We start from the raw sequence: 17,868 nt of genomic DNA, 5'->3' as shown, positions 1-17,868 counted from the left end.
AACTCAGCGAAACCAAAACTGTGGCAGCAGCTTTCCACCTACACAATCGGGAAGCTGATCGTGAGCTACATGTCCGCAACAACGGAAAACCTCTGTCCTTCTGCCCCGAGCCAAGGTATCTTGGGGTGACACTAGACAGATCGCTCACATACCGCCACCATTTGGTGTCACTGCGCAAGAAACTGACATCCCGCGCTGCACTACTGAAGCGCCTGGCAGGCTCTAGCTGGGGGGCGAGGGCTGACACTTTGCGAATAGCAGCCTTAGCCCTTGTCTACTCTTCTGCAGAGTACTGTGCACCTGTCTGGAGTGTCTGGTGCTGCAGTGCTCACTGCCACAACATCGACACTGCCATAAACAGCGCCCTGAGCACAGTGACCGGATGCCTGCGTCCCACACCATTGGACAATTTCCCCATTCTCGCTGGCATCCAACCTGCTGAGCTTCGTCGCGAAGAAGCCACTTTGTCCCTCGGTCGACGGGCACTGGAGCCTAACCATCTTCTCCACCACAAGATCTCTGCCTTCCCAAACGGGCACACCCGCCGACTGAAATCAAGACACCCATTCGTGCCAGCCGCTCGGCTTCTGATCAACGAAGCTGATGAACAAGACATCTCTGCGGCTACTTGGGCGGACCATAAATGGAATTCTGAATGAAGGTCAAGCACCATCAGACTCCATTCATTCATCCCCAACGCCGACACACGCCCCATCGGCCAGACACTACAGAGACAGGCATGGGTGCGCCTCAACCGTCTCCGTACGGGTGTCGGGATTTTCCGCTCAACCATGCACCAATGGGGAATGGCTTCTTCCTCCTCCTCCTGTGAATGTGGTGCCGAGGAACAGACCGCAGACCACATCATCAATGACTGTACCATCTTCAAGCCACCTAACGGAGCTGAAGGTTTGCGCGTCATGGATGATGAAACTAAAGACTGGCTGCTCTCTAGCAGCCTTCCAGTGTAGTCCAGGAACATCGTGAATCTGGGGTGGTAAAAGGATAGACCCTCGGCTCCAGAAGCTTAGACGACGACGATGAGAGACAAAAGTCACAGAACGATCAACCAATCCATCGTGATAGCAAGGGAGGAAATTCGCCAGGTATGGAAACATCATTTTGGCGTGGGTTTGGTATTTGGTAAGAAAAACGAAAAACAATCTGAACAGAGCAGGAATCGTGTAAGGTTATTGTTAAAAATGCGGATATAGACCGGCATCTGAGGAATTTGTATGAAACTTGATATCAACTAGAACTTGATTCCAGGCGAGAGAGGAATAATAGTGATTCATTTAAAAAAACGTTTGCATGATATGGAAGAAAATCTCAAGGATCCTCTGGATATATGTAAGACTACTTGGTCAATTCGGCCAATTCTCATGCATTCTGGTATCATTGACTGGGAGAAAGATCTGGAACATTTGAAAATTCAGCTCCAGCGAGATCAAGTAGGTTGCGCATTGGGCAGAGATGCTATGCAGAAGAGACGGGACAGCTAGAGAAAAACGACACAGCGCAGCTGTTGAAAGGAAACAGAAAGAGGATGTTGCTGACAATTTGAAAACAGTAAAGTTGGACTTAAGTACAGATGAAGAAACAGAAAGTGACAGTGACAACTGGAAAACTCCTGAAAGGAAGACAAAGAAAATGGGTATTATGTCGCCTACAGCTTTAGTCGGCTGCATAGCCGAGTGGTGAGAGCGTTGGAACGGCAATCGAAAGGGCGCCGGTTCGACACCGCTCATGAGCATGCGGCTGTGTCTTTAGCAAGACACTTAAAGGCATGTTTGAAGGTGGACACGAAGATTGGCTTCCTTGCTTTCCCGTCCACTTAATCTAAATCTTCAACCACCGGGTGTAAGCCTGGATACGACAAAAAAAAAGCTTTAACATCTGATCGACTTGGATTGAGCTATCGGCAAAGAACAATTTTCGCTGTGGCTCAAGCGTCCGGCTGTTCCAGACAATGGTTCACCTAATCAAACGTCATATAAAAAACCGTTCAAGTCTACTGAATATTACGTCATGGAAGTTGCTAGAAAATGTGCCAAAATTGCACCATCGTTCATAAGACTTGTGTCAAACCTGTTTGGACCTGTTTGGGCCTGTTTCAGTTTGAAACCTGTTTAAACAGGAAATATTACATCAGCTTTAAACACCTGTTTGAATGACTTCATAATTGTTTTTCATTATTGCGTCACAGTACTGCATATGTGAGTTTGAGATATTGCTATCTATTCTGGTCATTCGTAAAATGATTGTTTGAAAGTTGGTCGCACATTTAACTGTTGGCTTAGTGCTTGCTAGCTGGACAAAAGTTCCGTCTTTTATCCAAGTAATCTGTATCGTAGTGACAGTTTTTAGTTTTCGATAGCCGCGGGCTAATTTTACAGGAATACACTTATTGAATAGACGTTTCAAGGAGTGTTTCTTTTTCGGTCGATACATACAGACGAACGGATTCGGGAATCTTATGTTACAATTTTCCCACGAAGAGATTATGGTTTACCGCTGTGACCACCGGCATACAAGTCAAAGATACTAATATCTCAGTCACAACATCTCATAGACTGGCTAATAAGACTAGGTCCTCTCACTACGAAAATATCAGAGATGAGTTCCAGGCCCCTGATTTGGCAATAATTTACTGGGACTGTGAGATTCTGAAAATGAGAGGAAATGTTTCATCAGAACAGTGCTGTGTATAATGTGTCTGGCGTTGTTTTGATGACGAAGGTAATGCAGAAATGAAGCAGCTGCTGGGGGTGCCTGAGCTAGGCTACCAGACGGCACCGGATCATCTCAGGAACAGGCCGTAGTAAAATTGGTGGAAGACTGGAGAGTGAAAGGTGCCATTGGTGGTAGGTGTTTAATACGACTGCAGCCAATTCAGAGAAGGTGCTTGTACATTGCTCGAGGCAACAACTGGAAAAGCAATTTGGAATTTACTGATCAAGAGTGGCAATAAATGCCAGTATCAGAATGGAAAAATGTCAGTGATTAGGCTATAAGAAACTAAACAAATTTGTTTTGAACGTAAAGGTGGTCAATGGTATTGCGGAATGCGGGATTAAGCTAATCAGTGATTTTATTGACAAGTGTTCTGACGAGAGCCACCGGCAAGCTCTCTTGCTTGTCATGCAAAGGCACAGAGAACAGTTCTCAGATTACAAAAAAGCTACCTTAGCCAAACTCAATAGTTAAAGAAATGCATCAAGAATTCAGTGAATTGAGTGTTTGCATAACTCTGGTAGTCTATATAGCCTATGTTGATGAAATACTGAGAAGTGAAATCAATCAGCGCTGAAGCATAAGGAATAGCATGCAGAAGAAACAGGGATGGATCATGTTTGAGAGTGATTAACTCAATTTGTTTGTAAATGAATCGTGTTGTTATTTCAAAAGTTTTACAATATTTTAGGAATATTCATTCTGGGGTGAGGTATTCTTGGTCAGGTTGTGTCCATGTCTGTAAAATTTCACCATAAATTTCAAGTGGTAAAATTTCACTTTCCAAATTGTTGTCGTAGAGCATTTTCGACTCCAAATTCGTGTTCTGTGACCCCAAAAACCCCGTAATCGACATATTACATGATCACATTACGCCAGTTTAAGCCGCACTAATTTCTAAAAACTTTTTACAAAATGGTACACCCTAGTGTCCAGTAACCACTGTATGGCAAAAAAGCAAGGTTATTTGAAATCCTATGTCAAGTAGTATAAGTTCTTTTAGCAACAGTTAGTTTGGTTTTGAATCTTTATCCTCGGACTGACAAAGCCTTGATAGGTTATTCCTGATAGTTTCGCATACTCGTAGAGGCTCTTGACGCAGGCCGGTTACCGAGATTGGCAGAGTGAAGTTTTCAATTGTTGAAGTGTTGTTGCCAGAGAATTCTTCTATCCACTAGGTGCCGCTTAATGGAAAGCAGTCCTGAAAGTGCGTTACTCAAGCGCACTCCCCGAGAGTCGAACCAGCGCCGCGTGATGACCAGGAAGGGTTTACTTTTCTTCAATTTTGCTTGAACAGTTTTCCAGATATGTTGGATCCATTATCATACGCTTGGCCAACGCAGTGTTTCATGTCAAGGTACAGTTGGTCAAGCAAAAATAGTACCGTACACGCTTAGTCAAAGCAGCACTAGTTTTCAAGTTAGCACAACATAAAACTTCAGTGATACAGAGATCAACAGGCTTAACAGCATCAGGTTTTACGTGTTGAAGCAGTTTAACATAGTCTGACATAATACGAGAATGATTTGTTCTTGATGAGAAACATTTAAAGTAGCCTACGGCACGGCATCTACAATGATTGAAAAACACTTTTAACCAAGCGTTTCATTCTAAAATTGTTTATGTTTAACTTGGTAAATTTTTATTTCAGTAGTAAAAGTTTGCTCCCCTCAAAACGAAAAACTACTCATTTTTCCTTTACAGTGTTATGCTAGGGGGGAAAGTTGCCCGACTTTCTCCTCCCTTTCGGAGCCCCTGTCTACTCGTAGAACTTAGTATTAACTCATCTAACTTTCTGCAGACAGCTTTTTCAAGTTTAGATGTTAAAAGTAGATCTTATTTCATTTAAGTTTGTGTTACGAAGTAGGTAAATCCGTTTTCGACACTTAAGCACCTAAAAAATAAGGTAACTTGTGGAAGGACCAAGGAGTAGTCATAGTCACCCTCCCCCGCACTGTCATTCGCATCCAAAAGTCTTCATCCAATCATCGACGGTGAAACTTTTATCCCAGATAAAACAAAGGATACCTACGACCAGAACAGGTAACAAAAAAAAACCTGCCAGGACTAAACCAAAAATGAGAACGACACGATCGTCTTACAAATGAGTCATAAAGAGAATGAAACAGCCACACAGGGTACCACTAAATACCCATTGTCGGGCACTGTTAGTGCTGCCAGATGTTTTTGACTAAAAGTAGTATTTATTCTATTGAAGCAAATTGGAATTAATAGAAAATTAAAAAATACAGCACTCTGTATAGCCGTTAAATTTTTTTCGCAACTGGGAAGCAAAAGTAGCCTAAGTTTTCCAAGCAAAGCTTGCGGATCCGGCAGCCCATAAAAATTGTCAGGCACTGTCGGTATTTTGGAAAAACCTAGAACATCACACAACTGAGGCGAAAGAGAAAATTTAATTGAGTCCTGTCTTTGTCATGAGTTACCAAAGGGGGTGGGGGGGACTTATATACCAGTCCCAGGTATACAAGTCCCCCCCACCCCCCTTGGTAAGTCATGACAAAGACAGGACTCAATGGACATGGCTCTTTCGCCTTAGTTGTGTGATATTCTAGGCGTTACCCGTATTTTCAGGGATTGGCAGACATTTTAAAGGACTGTCAGACCATAATCTTAACCTTCAATTATAACCCTAACCGTAATTCAAAAAACTAGTCCAATTGGAATTGGCAACCGTGACAATGACTGAAAATGCCTGACAATGGATATTTAGAGGTAGCCTACCGGCCGGCGGCCACTGATACCGAACAACTGAAATAGCACGACGTCAAAGCCTCCAGCTCTCACCCAGTGGCGGATTCAGAACGTAATTTATGGGTGGGCCTAGAAAATATCTTGGTGGGCCTTCACCAGTAATGCCACGGCGGGCCAGCATACAAAAACTAAGTGTTACTGAATATCTTTTACAAATGCTGTGAAATAGTGATGCCACAGACAATTTAGTGTCACTTGGTTGTTCTAGTGTTAAACATTAATATGTTTTTTTTTCAAGAATCTGATTTTGGGTGGGCCCACTGTCAATCTGGGTGGTCCTGTACCAATCAGGCCCACCCGGTAGATCCGCCCCTGCTCTCACCTGGAATACAATAGACGTGAGCCAAACAAAAAATTCGGACAATACCTGAGCGCACACTGGAAAAACAACGCAATTGGAATGCAAAGCAACCTACATCTTCACCGTCAGAGCGCAACACCAGGTTTCTCTTGGAACGAGCTCAAGTTTCGTATTAATCTTGGATTTCATCTGAATACGTTGTTTTTCTCATAAATTGATGGATTTTCATTCGTTTGGTCATAATATCGCATTGAGGGTCGCATAAAGAAATGGCTGGTCGCATAAAGAAATCAAAGTGGGTCGCGAACTGAAAAAGGTTAGGAAGAACTGCTTTAAGCCGACCTGCGGTACTGTAATTTAATTTAGACTTTTCCTGACATCTGGTTAAATTGTTTTCCTACCCTGTATGCTTGTTCTGGACTTACCAAATTTAGTTAATGCTCACCTTTCAAGTAGTCGAATTGTTGTAGGCTTGTTATTAGCTACAAACCTAAACTGAATAGGCCTATCACAAAGACCTCATTTAGGATACGATTTGTTTTACTTAAAAACAAAGTTAACTTCAAAACAGTAAAACTATTCAACAAGGTTCAATTCCAGTGTTGTGCAGTCATGCATTTCTAAGAACATCAACCATTCGCAGTTGAAGCAGCGTTACACTCGTAACTATGGGTAGACAAAAACACATTTAAGGCAGGCCACTGTAAGCATTCAATGGACAAATAATAAGATAAAAGAACAAAGAAAAATTGCACAAAATAAAGGTAGCCTAATCAAGAAAGTGTCGATCGTCTTCTATTAAAAAAATATCAGCCAAACACGATGTTTTAGCAAAATATAGAACGGTAGTGTAAGAGTTGTGCTTTCAGTAGAGTAGAGTGATCTGTGCTGTCACAAAGCAAAGCCTAATAACTAATAAAACAAAGTAGGTTGCGTAATTTACTTGTCTAAATATTTAAACTTGTAATCTTAGAAAGGTAGCAACAAAGCAGGCCTATGCTTGGTGGTAAATTTTTTTACTATTTTGTATCAGAGATGTGAAGTGGAAACGCCTCTTCTGAACTAAATGCAACACTTTAATTTTAGCTACCTGCAAGGGAAAAACAAATCATTGATTTGGAGTGGAGCAGCAGGACACGTTGTGGCATTGTGACGTCCTTTTGAAGCACTGTGATGCTTCATAGCACATGCAAAAATACAAAATATGCTAACCTTAAGCTAAATCCAAAGTCATGAGAAATCATTAAGATTACAGCGTTAGTTAAACCGAGTGTACCCTAGCTGGTTTGATTTTTAAAATAATTCGGTTGTTATCGAGAATGAGATTGTAAATTTCCTCTAACGATAATTCGTCGGCTCCTTTTCCGTTTACTTCAGTGATTTCATCGCCCAGTTTCATGAGGCCAGAGTACATTTTATCCGGATAGCTGTCACTCATGCTTGAGATATAAACGCCTCCATTTTCTTTATTTCTCGCTAAGTAAAATCCGAAGGGACCAGATGGAGGTTTTGTCATTTCAATCAACATAGTTCCTTGATTGACATTCATCTGAAGAACTCGTCCAATTGGCCTAGAAAACAAAAAAGTATCAATTTAGCTCGCACTGCGACGTATAACTTTCTAGAAGGCGTAAGATTGAGTAATGCTGAGTTAATAATTTTAGCTTATTACACAGCGTCGGATGCAGGAAACTAAAGGCGTTTTATGAAGTTCAAAAATGTTTCAAAGTGTTGAGTTTTTTATTCCAATGAAACTAGATTTAAAAGAAAAAAATATGGCCAGGTTATTTTCTCAAATCCTTCAGTAACTAGGTCATGGCAAAACAAGTTTATCTCATCTTGGTATCTCAAATGTGTTTGCTTCCCACTCAGCTACCTGTTGGTGTAGGTTCGGAATCGAGCGGCTAGAAAGCAAGCAATCGTCTTATTATATTGGTCATGTCACGGCTGGTAACAGAAACCAACAACTCTCACACTTACCTAAAATGCGCAGGATTCCCCACCTCGCCGTCGCTATGACAGGGCTTGTTTGGTTGTTCTCTGATTTCACTGAAACAAACAATATTTTTATTAAAATTAAGTTTGATATTATTAGCTTAAGCCTTTCAGCAGCACAGCCGAATTGTGAGAGGCCTGGTGCAACGCTCGCCAGGACACCGGTTCTACTCTGCTCAAGAGCAAGTGGCTGAGCTTTAACAGGACACTTAAAAGCATGGCTGAAGGTGAGCACAAAAATGATACCCATTAGGTTATAAGAAGTAGAAGACTGGAAACAAAAGTTTACACCATTGTTAATCATTTAAAAAAAACTGAGCTACAAAACTTTGAGCAGCTCTGCCCACAAATCATTTTTTTGTTGCATTGATTCAACGTTTGCGGATTTGTTAATATAAAAAAAACTGATTAACTAGCTGGGAATAAGCGGTTGCATAATAAAGTGGTAGCACGCAATCATCTCTTTGCAATTAGCATTTCTGTCGATCATTATCCTACCTTTAATTGATAATGATGGTTATAACGTAATTACAATGCTGTCGGTAATTATGAAACCACTTGAATTTTTACTCCATATTTTACTTTCACAAATATATTGTTGAGCGTTTTTAGCAGCAGCTTTTAGGCTACAATCATAATACAGTTATAGCAAGCAAATTTTTGATTACCTTATGCATTCATATTCCGGTATTTGCTTGGGATCTATTGCTATTGTGTTGCGCAATTTTGCAGCACGTCTCTCACGTGACTTTCTTTTGCGCATGCGCACAGTATTGAAAATTGAGGCTATAGAAGAAGCCTTGCGCAAAGGATTGGATGACTTCACTTGTTGGGAAGAGTGGGAACGTTTTGAACACGCTTGGGAAATGTCTTCACCGAATTCGTTCAGGTAGGAATTGCTGCCAGGATAGAAGTAGATTTTAAGCGATGTCGGCTACCACATAGTTGCTAGTAGCTTCAAATAACCTATCTTGTAGTTATGTGCACCATGTTAAATTATACACTACACCAGGGCTACTCAACTAATGTTAGCAAAGGTCCATTTTGACAAGTTGAATATTTTTGCGATCCGGTGAATATTTCATATGCAACCACGGAAATTAAACAACCAGTAGCCTACGAGCACCGAAACACTTTTTAGGTAGTATGTAACACGACTTGGATTTTTGTCTGACACAAACAAAGAAATACAAAAGTAAAAAAGTGTATTGTGTTTCTTTGTAGTGTAGCTGTGTGGATCGCACATCAGAGAAGAAGGCGAAGCCCCCAGCTCCTTGGATAATCACAAAAAATTGCTTTTCCTTAATGGAAATCTGTTGAAAGAGGCCCTAAAATGTGGCAATGAGGTTATTCTTCCAGGAGCCCGAGGTCCACCTTCAACACCCAGAAGGTCCGGATTCGGACCGCGGTCCGCCAGTTGAGTAGCCCTGCACTACACGCTAAAACTCATTAAAATATTTATGCAAGTAGCCTATTTATCACATACCATTGTTTCTTATTATGCAATCTCACAAATATGGGTCACCGATTCTATTTGAATAAGAACTTTCTAAAGAGGCCGCTAAGGGTGAAACAAACCATTACGGTTTTTTGGTTTGTAGGCTAATAACTATCCTAAGTAAACAATAATGTGGGAGTACTGAATTGGTATGTTAACATTTTTTGTGTCGGCTGTATAGCCGAGTGGTGAGAACCCTGGAACGGCAATCGAAACGGCGCCGGTTCGAGACCGCTCAAGAGCATGCGGCTGTGTCTATGGCAGGACACTTAAAGGCATGCCTGAAGGTGGACACGTAGATTGGCTTCCTTGCCTTCCCGCCCACTTAATTTAAATCTTCAACCACCGGGTGTAAGCCTGGATACGACAACCAACCAAATTTTTTTGTTTTAGTCTTGCTCTTCCTTCATACCATAAGCTATTTCTGTTTCTCGGCAGTCGAGTGTGGCAAGAACTCAGCGATAGACACGTGTTTCGCCCATGAGGCTGGGCTCATCAGTACCGCACCACTAGTTTTTGCCACATAGTTCTCAACCGCTGCTTTTGCCAGTCAAAAATAAAATGTCAGAAATAAGCTATTTCTGACAATATGCCAACAAGTATTCAAAAAGTATTCACCTTGATCTTTCCTCTTCGTCGAGTCTCTCCATACTTATCGCTTTACGAATGTTCTGGAAGCTGAACGCTCCTTTCAATCGGTCGTGCAAGGAAAGTCTTCGCCTCACTCGGCTGCCTTGATTAGGAATCGATCCATGGCTATATAAATATTATTCATGAGAAAAATTATGAAAAGCTGCAACCATGCTCCCTTGTAGTTATAGTTGCTTAAACTGACACTTTGTTGTTGTTGTTGTTGTTGAATCTGACTCTTGAGGATCAAAAGTTTAGTGTAATTTAACTTGGTATCATTAACGAAGCCATCACACATTATGACTTGATCCTGGTTAAGCCACTATAAACTAGACGCAAACATGTTTAATTTTGGAGATGATTTAAGGAACAGGATACAACACAAAAGCTGACTGAACATTATGGCAATAAAGTAAGAAAAAACAAAATCCAAAAAATCAAACAGGCTTTGACAATAACAGCAAAACAGTAAGTAAAACATAGCGTACTCTATTTAAGCTTACCTCAAAGACCATGCCGAACTGTTATAGAATGGTTGATGTGTAGGATTTGATTTTTTGTTGTCCACGCTATCGCCATTTGAGGTTATGGAATTCTCATCTTGAAAGAAGGAAGAGGGTGATGTCGGCGACAAATCCAGACTACTTGCCTCAACTACAGTGTTCAAATTGCTTTCGGAGGAATCTTCACAGTTAAGGTTAGCCAGTGAAGCTGAGATTTCTTTTCTGCAGCTGGCAAGCTGTCCTGAAGCAAAACTATTTGGAGATAAAGATGCAGTACGTCGTCGAATGTCGCTAGAAATCATCCGCTGGGTAATATCTAACATTTCTGATCGGGGACGTCTGGACAAACCCTTTATATCAGTAGTAGTTGGCGATTTTGAAGAACATTCTTCCATTTTTTTTGCTTGCAGTGCAAAAGCACGGCTGTTTCGCGATGCAGCATTTTTCTTAGATTGTTTGGAAGCTGCCGGGAATCTCATTTTAACGCCATTACTTCCTGAGGTGGCTTGAATTTTGGGGCCTGGAGATGTTGAATGTTCTACCATGCTGATACTGCAAAAAAAAGAGTTTAAAAACATACTTAAATATTATGAGAACATAGAAAAATTCGCAAAGGCTACGACAAAATTGCGATAAAAAATTAAAATACAAACATAAAGATACATTTGTTTTAGATTAAAATGTTCACTATGAAACATTTTGTCTATCGCTGAGTTCTTGCTACACTCGACTGCCGAGAAACACACGTTTTTGGGAAAAGTCTTGATGGCTAGTGTGGAGGCTACACCGGTATGGTTAGCGAAACACAATGTTCGCTGAGCTATAGTAAATAGTCAGGTAGTGCTGACGCCAGGAAGATCGCTCCTTTTTAAATGTGAACGTTGAAACTGTTGCAATTCTTGCCTAAACCTTTTATTGAAACTATTAAAAATTTTACCTGTTGACCCCGATTGCATCGTAGCTGCTGTTGTTGCAGTTTTCCAACTCATTGATCTCTTTAATAGAGTGGGGTTTGGTTCTTGTGGGCAGTTTAGTTGCTTGTGTTGCAGCGAGTCTCTTGAGTGGGTCATCAGATAAAGGGGAAATTTGCTTAGTTTGAGTATTTTCAGAAAGTTCTTGTTGTTTGATATTTAAAACTTTTGAAGTGGAAACACTTTGATCAGTGCTGTGTATGAGAGAAGGGCTTTGACAAGAACTTGTTGAAACAGTGGAGAAAACGCTGTGATCTTTGCAGTTGGAGACAAGAGCACAGTCGCTTGAAGACGCCGCACGTACCAACTCACTTGAAAAAACATCGTCATTGTCAATTTGAGTTTCAGAGCGACTGCTTGTGGAAGATAAACCGTTGAGTTCCTTGCCACTAGGTGAGGACCGCAAGTCAGTTAAACCGACTGAAGAAGCATTGGAACCTGAAGAAAGCGAGCCACTGCTGGTTTGGCTTCTGCAATACAGTGTTTTAGTTAAACAAAAGTCTCCATTCTTGCTATACATGCCCTTATTTTCCAACACTCCAGAACTAATTGACTTTGGTGCGGCCAAAAATACATTTTCTTTTAGACGTTCTTCTTCAGTTGAGCTTATTGTGGCTCTCTTAAGATTTAATTCGTCACAACTGTTTCGAGTTCCACGGGACACGTAAGGTAATTTTTTCACGTTTGGATGCAGCACCATGCTGCCATTCGAAGTTTTGTTGTTATTTTTCTCAAGTTTCCTACCAAATTCTTTGAGCATCTTCACAGTACTATGATCAGTGCTTTTCTTAACACAGTAATTGTTATTTTTCTCGTCAAATGCATTAAGTGACGTCTGTTTGTCTTCAAGCTGATTGGGTAGATCTGTCGAAAGTAATGGAATTGCAGTTCCGTGAATGCCCACCGGTATCTCTGTGTTTGGAGAATTGGATTTTTCTGTGCAGTTTTTATCAAGGCCACTGAAGTGTTGTAGTGAAGTGGCATCTAATCTGCAACTGAAAAATAAATTGAACGTTTAAACGTGCATGCACTTCTGAATGTGTTGCACCAAACAATTGAAAACCTGAGTTGCACAACTACTTAAATCACATTTTGTGGAAACATGAGCTATTAACAAAAATATGCTGTATGATGGTCAGTATGTGTCTTTGAGAAAAATTTGACTAAAAAAACGCTCAATTTTTCTAAAACACACGCTGGTGTTTACATAGAAATAAAAATTGAACAACATTGAAAGAACTTTAACTTGCTTTATCTCAAAAGCCGTATTTTGGACTAAAGTGCAGGCCTCGAAATTCACGGCGGACACGGCGGACATGTCCGCCGTCACAGCATGTGATGTCCGCGGGAAGTACCCTCTAGATCGGTCATATTTGTCCGCCGAGAAATATCGCAGAAACTAGCGATACAAATCGTCATTGCATAGCACGAACAACTGTTGCAAGAATATAATTTGCGCTGGGAATGCGAAATTATCGCATTCCAAGCGCGCATCTAGAAAAAGTTAATACTGTATCTTTTAGCTTCCATTCAAGCAGAAAAACTTTCGAATTTTACGTTGCTTTAACGATTGATGACATTGAATCAGCGTAACAAAGGTGAATTTTTTGCTAAGAATCGATGGGAGTACCGGTACTTCTACACTAATCACGCGCAACTTAGTTCAAGTCTTACGTCACAATGTCTGGCTTTGATCTCCGAGTAATATTGATAAGGCAAGGTTGGTTACAAAGTTAGATTATAAGAGTAGGCTACTACAGCAAGATGCAGCAAAACTTAAGTTTTGGTATTACAGTAAGAAAGAAAAGGCCCAGGGAAAATTCTGAAAGTGAGAATGAGGGCGATGAACCTACTACTAGGAAATTTAGTGGTGATAGACGCATATATTAAATGAACAACGAATGTAAGGATTAGCTTTGTCCAAGATCACAACATATCGTTTACCCCAAGCCATCAATTTCCGATCATCAAGGCCATCAACAATATGAGTGACAACGAAAAAAATCAAAAGAGGTTGTTTGAAATCGCATATTTCATCGCTAAAGAAGAGCTCGCATTTACGTTTTTCCCTCAACTAGCCGGTCTGGAGAAAAGACACGGAATAGATCTCGGTATCACGTATCTTAACGACAAGCACTGATCTCGTGGAGATTGGCGCACGTCTTTGAAGATCGATGCTATTGAAGCTCTCATCATAAGCATATGTTTGGATGGCCTTGATTGCGCTGATTATAACTCCGAGCCTGCCGTGGTCTCGTGGAATACTGATACTATTTTGAAAAGGCGACCGCATCATGGAGAGGGGAAAAATAATTGTGCTTTTTCTAATGTTTTGTTTATTCTTTTCGTCACTTTCGCTCACATAACATGTAAAAATAAACCTAAAGAAAAAAGCCTATAGTGAAACTTTGCACATCAGAAAATAGTAGCGTTACGCGTTAGAGTTTTCCGACTCGTGCCCAGAGCATTGTGACGCAAGAAGCCACACGACCTCGTTCGGCGGAAGTTAATCAGTTATGCGGCGTATTATTTTTTTATTATTTATTTGCATCAGACACAAAAAGTCCATAGAATTCAAATTTTTAACAATCATCATCATCATATTTAGTAGCTACACGGCGTCAAGCGCACGTTGTTGGTCTGATGAAAGCCTTTCAGAGTAACTTTGCTGAAATTTTAAAAAGCCTAAACCGTAGCTATGATTCTCAAATGGCGAAGATTTATCAAGATAAAGGGATTAAGTATGACGATCGACGTTAAAACTGGTGTGTCCGCCGTGAGACTTAATTTGTCCGCCGAGATAGCTGCTCAGACCGGACACGTTTGTCCGCCGTCAACAAAAACGAATTTCGAGGCCTGAAAGTGGTTCTTCATCTCAGGTCTTGAATTTCATTTTGTACTTTTTTCATATCAAGGCTTTTGAGCGGCAATATCAAGATATGAACAATACTTCAATCGTTAAGTCCAACTGAAGTATGTAATTAAGTGTTATGCCATGTTTCTGTTGCATAACTGCAAAATATGCAACAGAAATAAAGAATACCTGAAAATCAGAAGGGCCCAAGTCCACATTTTTGCCAAAATGAGTTATACCCACTATCGTAATACTAACGCCTAGCGCTACCTTATGAGCAAATGAAAGATCCAAATCCACGCTTTGAAACGTGTTATCGAAGGCAAATAAATTTGTATGATTAGCAGAATGGCCCAAGTCCAGGACTTCGGCCATTCTTTCATAATAATTTTTTTTATATCTTACATTTTTAGGCCATATACATTCTTATTCTTAGACCATTCTTTCATAAATTGACGTTTCAAAGAATATGATGGGACTCGTTCGAACTAAATTTCGGATCCTTAAGCCTAACGCTCTTCCTACCTTAGAAGCTAGTCAGTGCTATACTAGCCAAGTACCGATTAAGGCTGCGAAGAAGCAAGATGTTATTAAAATGAAAAAATACTTGCGCCAAGAAACAAGAGACATGATAGACCAACTCGTTACAACGGAAGATGCATTCTTTGATGCACAAAACTCGGACTATGAAAACTAAAGAGTTACTTTTTACACAAACTGCTTTTATCTTACGCAATGAACTGAAAAACTGCTTTTACTGTACATAACAAAAGTCTCAGATTTCTTTCATGATGAATGTATTTTGATATGACAATGGGGAAAGGTCAGTGGCGTACCTAGCGAGAGCGCCTCCCCCCCCCCCCCCCTGCGTGGCTTTTGTCACTGCATCTTCAGCTAAGAAACGCTCCGTTTTTTGTCCCCAAAAAGTTGTTTTTCAAAACAAAAAAGGTCTTCAACCTCGAGAGGGGCCCCTTAAACGTGGGGCTCTTTAAGTGTGGGCCCCCTGCAATTGCAGGTATTGCAGGGAGTTACTATGCCAGTGGGCAAGGTGCTATCTATCAATATATCCAAGCAAAGCGCAGTGCATTACCAATTTGTGCGGTCCTGAATATAAGAAGGGTCCAAATCCAGTGAGTTTGATGATCCGCACCGCATTAACTATAACGCACAGCAACACACAATACAGCTTTTTTGTTGTCTATTCCCATGAGTAACTACCCACATTAACCAGGCTTTGATATCTTTAACAAAAAAAAATTGTGAAGTTTTTTTTGATTTTCTCGAAATAGTATCACTTGGACTTGGGCCCTTCTGATTTTCAGGTATTCCTTTCCAGACAGGATCATCAGGAGAATATGGCAAAGTTAATGGTAGAAAAAAAATGCCGCAACAAGATAAAGATTCATTTTCTATTTTTAGTCAAATTCTGTGACAAAAACAAAGTTTTCAAGAAACGTTTAAGTTTGAATGTGTGTAATCAATAAAATAACATCAGGAGTCAACAAACTACTTTTTCAAGTGACTACATTTTACACAGGGGTCTAGCAATATCAGCAAAAAAAACATCACAATCAGAAATCATTTTACAACAGCCTTTAGTAGTTTAACCTGTGGTAAGTTGTACCTGTCATCGTCAGAGAGATTGGGAAGATGATCTTCCACTGGATCTCTCAATTCCTCGTCTGAAGAACTGTCGTCAGAGTGAGAACATCCATTTCCGTTTAACTGATCTAAGCGATTTGTGGAGGAAATTAAAACTGTCTGGCTGTTTAAATCTGTGGTAAATCAAAGAAATTGAAATTAGTATTTATTTATTGGTACTTTGATGTTTACAGTCTGTGGAATTGAGTTGGATCAGTCTACAGCAGAGTTTCAACTTTGTAAAAGTAGGGCGACATTGTTTGACACATTTAGCGAGTAGCCTAGTGAAGCTAACTGCTTAGAAAGTTGAGATTAAAGAAAAAGCCACATTTCTTTTGCATGAATTTAAAAAACTATTCGGTGAAACAAATCAGCTCTTTCTAAATATCTTTAAACAACAAAAACAAAGTTGTAAAATATCAATTTTGCTTTTTTCCTAGAATATATTTGCTTAACGTGATTCTTACCTTTAGATTTGTGTGACGCAATATTCACCAGTGAAGAAGCAGTGGAGTGCTGCTTGTAATCTCTAAGCTGCATGAGCATCAGTACACAATGTGTTAGTTTATGATATAAATTAATATAGAAAGTACGGACGAAAAACCTAAAAAACAGATGAATTGGTTATATTTTATAGCTAAGATCTAACTAATTTTTTTGAAACGAGAGTAGAGAAGAGTTTGTAGAATCTTTTTGTGCACGTCGCAGGCTACTCATTCGGTGGAATCTTTACTGGTTCAGTGAGAATGGTTCCCGTGGTGTTCTGCCTTTATGAAACCTTGAATGTTGAAGCATAATGTTTTCAATCTTATGACCTTGAAGGTTTCTATAAAACAGTGGACTCTCTGACGTCGTTTGAATTCAATTTTTATGGCGATGGTAGGCCTAATGTTTGCTCTTTGAAAGTGACCTAAAAATCCTGATCAAGTTTCACTTTGCTGCGTGTGGCATATATGCTTCGAAGACGTCTGGTGAGGCCAATTCGTGCGATACGAGATTGTATTAAACCACGCTTACAACCTGTAAATATCAGCACCAGTATTCTGGCTTGAACAATGAATTTTATTTGTTAAAGACATTATGTTTAATGTTAAAGAGAAGTAAGAAACATTACACTCTTTATTTGGGTAGACAGCGATGGAGCAAAGCCATGATCGTTAGATATCTTAGATACGACAAACTCTGTTTAATTAATCTTAGCTGGACTGCCTAGAAGCCAGAGCATTGGCGTTCAACTCACCAACGATTTGTTTCAATTGTTTTCCTACTTCTTTGATTTGATTTACATACAGCAGTGGTACTTTCCATTGGAAACTCATTTAATGTTGGTTTACATATTATGTCTATCCACAAATCCCAGCCAGTAAATCAGACCATTTTACATTGATTCAACGTTTGCAGGCGTTGTTGAAACATTATGAAAAGCTTGATTTGCTGGTTGAGAAAGTCTAACATTCCTTGTTGTTTGAGTTAATTTCCTAATTGTTCACACAACAATTAATCACTTAATTAAAAGGTTATCCAACAAGGACACAGGAGGAGATTGCAATAATGCATATAGAATTTTACTGGACCCCACTGCAGACAATGGGACAAGCTTTAATCAACGTTTCTTTGTAGTGTGATAAACAACCTATTTTTCTTTCAAAAAGTGATATTTTCGTGTGAAAAAGATTTTTCTCACTGAAGCACAATGCCCTGCTAGAAACATTTCAATTTGCTTTTGTTTTCCTCTGAATAACGTCATTCACCTTAATTGCTTTGTTGTCATCATGTCTTTGTGGTGAAGCAAAACGTCTACAATTAACCGATCAATATCAAACGACCCTTTACAAGCAAGCATATCACAACTTATTCTCTTCTTCGGTTGAATCTCTAGGGCAAAGAGTCTGCGGTATCTAATTTCTTTTTAGGATTATTGATTTTACTTCTCCAGGTGAACTACATCATAAAGAGAATGCTGAAGTTTA

At 40.0% G+C, this 17,868-nt stretch overlaps 1 protein-coding gene across 1 annotated transcript; it reads right to left on the bottom strand.

Moving 5' to 3' along the window:
* Positions 1–6,335: 6,335 nt before the first annotated feature.
* LOC145785558 (uncharacterized) lies at positions 6,336–16,498 on the bottom strand. Its single transcript, XM_082597255.1, has 9 exons — positions 16,366–16,498; positions 15,882–16,032; positions 11,370–12,398; positions 10,433–10,984; positions 9,918–10,055; positions 8,957–8,971; positions 8,470–8,700; positions 7,787–7,855; positions 6,336–7,377 (listed from the first exon to the last, which is right to left on the bottom strand). Exons 1-9 carry the CDS (start codon positions 16,442–16,444, stop codon positions 7,068–7,070), a joined length of 2,574 nt encoding a protein of 857 aa, XP_082453381.1. The 5' UTR covers positions 16,445–16,498; the 3' UTR covers positions 6,336–7,067.
* Between the last annotated feature and the right edge of the window lie 1,370 nt (positions 16,499–17,868).

This window comes from Aplidium turbinatum, chromosome 1 (assembly GCF_918807975.1).
Source record: "Aplidium turbinatum chromosome 1, kaAplTurb1.1, whole genome shotgun sequence".
NCBI classification, from domain to species: domain Eukaryota; kingdom Metazoa; phylum Chordata; class Ascidiacea; order Aplousobranchia; family Polyclinidae; genus Aplidium; species Aplidium turbinatum.
This window is presented reverse-complemented; position numbering and strand designations above follow the sequence as displayed.